The 2,082-nt window shown below is 36.8% G+C and overlaps 1 protein-coding gene across 1 annotated transcript; it reads right to left on the reverse strand.

Annotated features, from left to right (window-relative positions):
- LOC107611686 (F-box/kelch-repeat protein At3g23880-like) lies at window positions 310-1,596 on the reverse strand. The gene has a single exon (XM_016313588.1). It carries the CDS (start codon window positions 1,594-1,596, stop codon window positions 310-312), a length of 1,287 nt encoding a protein of 428 aa, XP_016169074.1.

Genomic DNA, 2,082 nt, shown 5'->3' on the forward strand with positions numbered 1-2,082 from the left:
ACAATCTGAAGCCAGTAAATGATGGTCATTTCTTCAAATCCATCATGGGCATTCCTATTTCTCCACGAAACAGTGGTATATTAATTTAAAATTATTACGATCGATGATTTGTAAAGAGGAATAATGATACCAAGAGCAAGTACAATTTCTCATCAGTGCACAAAGTGTTGGAAGAATGATTTAACTAGAAAAGGAAAAAGATCAAACGAATTATCTTAAAGCAGTAAATTCCAATTGAAACATAAATATAGTACTGAGATAAATAAATTTGATAACATTAATAACAAAGTTGGTAGTGCGAGAAAGGCTTCACCGAGAGAAACTAAAACTGGGTTTGGCTATGTAGAAGTACAGCGGCATTTTGGATGAGTTGCGTTGAAGACCATTTGGTGAAACTAAGCTTTGATGATAGATAAAAGCCATCTTACAATCTACTTCTCCAGAAATATCATTCACAGTAAAATTTATGTTGCCATCGTTTAAGTTGCAGAGAACTATTGTGAAAAATGGAGAAATGGCCAAAAGCACATCACTTTCTGAGATGTAGAGAGGTTGTAAAGTAAGAGCTCTATTTAAATAACGCACTCGCGGATGAAAGGGAATCGTTACCAATTTATTCCAAGATTGTGCTTCTCCGTATTCCTTCATCTGCCACACAATCCAGCTTTGTGTTTTCATATGCTCATAACAAACGGAAAGACAGTTTCTCAAGACACATAAGTTGGCGCAGGTGGATAGTTCATCTAACTCCCTATCGGGTAGGGGAAAATGACCATAAGTCTCTATACCCATGTCAAAATAAACAATCACATTATAAGCATCCCAATTAATAGTGCATGCTTTGCTACTATTAAAAAATACCCCTATCTTATTATCCACCTTATTCCAAGGTTGTTGTTTTGGGGCACTGAGTAGGCTAGATGGGATATCATCAATTCTTCTCCAAGACGAAGTTGGTCCAAATGTATAAATTCTGGCACTAGATTCAACACCATATGGCATTTTCTTCCTTATTATCGTTGCATAAAATTTGTAGGTGTCACTGAGATGGTCGTAACCAAAGCCAGAAAAGCAGGCTTCACCGCTGATTTCCGGCGATTCAAATATGAATCCGGTACAGGGGTTCCACAAGATGGCGTGCATGTCGTGGTTAGCATAACTACCAAAGAAGCATAACAATCCATGGCAAGAACCAACGATTCTGTAGTAGCCTCCCTCACTGAAGCGAGCGGCTTTAGTAGGTTCAGAAGGATTGTCCAACATTGACTGCACGGAGAAAAATTTGATCTCTCTATTCCAACCATTGTGAGGGTAATGAGCAATCCGCAGCGGAGTCAAGCTTGGATCACATGAGCATGAACGATGAAGGTGGTTGCGGGTGAAGTCAGGGGAGGAAATTAGGTTTCTCCATGACCTGCACACCCTCCTTAGGTAAACAAGCCTCCTTGCCGGAAGCCTCAGCAAGATTTCCATTATCAACTCTTCCGAAAGGTCTGCCAGCTGCCGCGTTCTTGCCGCGGGGCAATTGACCAGTTCCAGCCCTCTCGACGCATTCCTCTTGGCATCATTATTCTCGATCTGCATGTCTTTGTCCATCTATTCCACGGTTCTGTTCTATTCTATTCTATTTATATTTAGGGTTTTCATGTTTCAATATCATCATTAACATCTCCATGGATCTTTGGCCCGCCTTCAATCCAATATCAAAATCACAAACGGCCGATCCAATTCAATCTAATCAAATCTAAACTAAAATAATTTGTTGATCAAAATCACAAGTTTTTATATTCATGCAATACTAAAGAATAAGATCAAATCATTTATGTTTATATATCGAATTTTATGATACCAATATACTTAATAGACAATAAATATATAATTACACAAAACATCAAAAGTGGACAAATTTATTGGAAGAATGGTAACATATTATGTATTGTTTATTTTTTCTTAATCTAGTATTAAATGTATTAACTCTAAAATAGTTATTAATTAATTTTAGTAATTTACTTTTTTCAATAAATCAAACATATATACTCAATGTGACCATAAATAATCTAGTAATACTTAGACTCACCAACA

Source organism: Arachis ipaensis, chromosome B08 (genome assembly GCF_000816755.2).
Source record: "Arachis ipaensis cultivar K30076 chromosome B08, Araip1.1, whole genome shotgun sequence".
Taxonomy (NCBI): Eukaryota; Viridiplantae; Streptophyta; class Magnoliopsida; order Fabales; family Fabaceae; genus Arachis; species Arachis ipaensis.

What these genes read in the sequence shown, in the direction of transcription:
- LOC107611686 (XM_016313588.1), bottom strand. Translation starts at nt 1,596, where the DNA reads ATGGACAAAGACATGCAGATCGAGAATAATGATGCCAAGAGGAATGCG.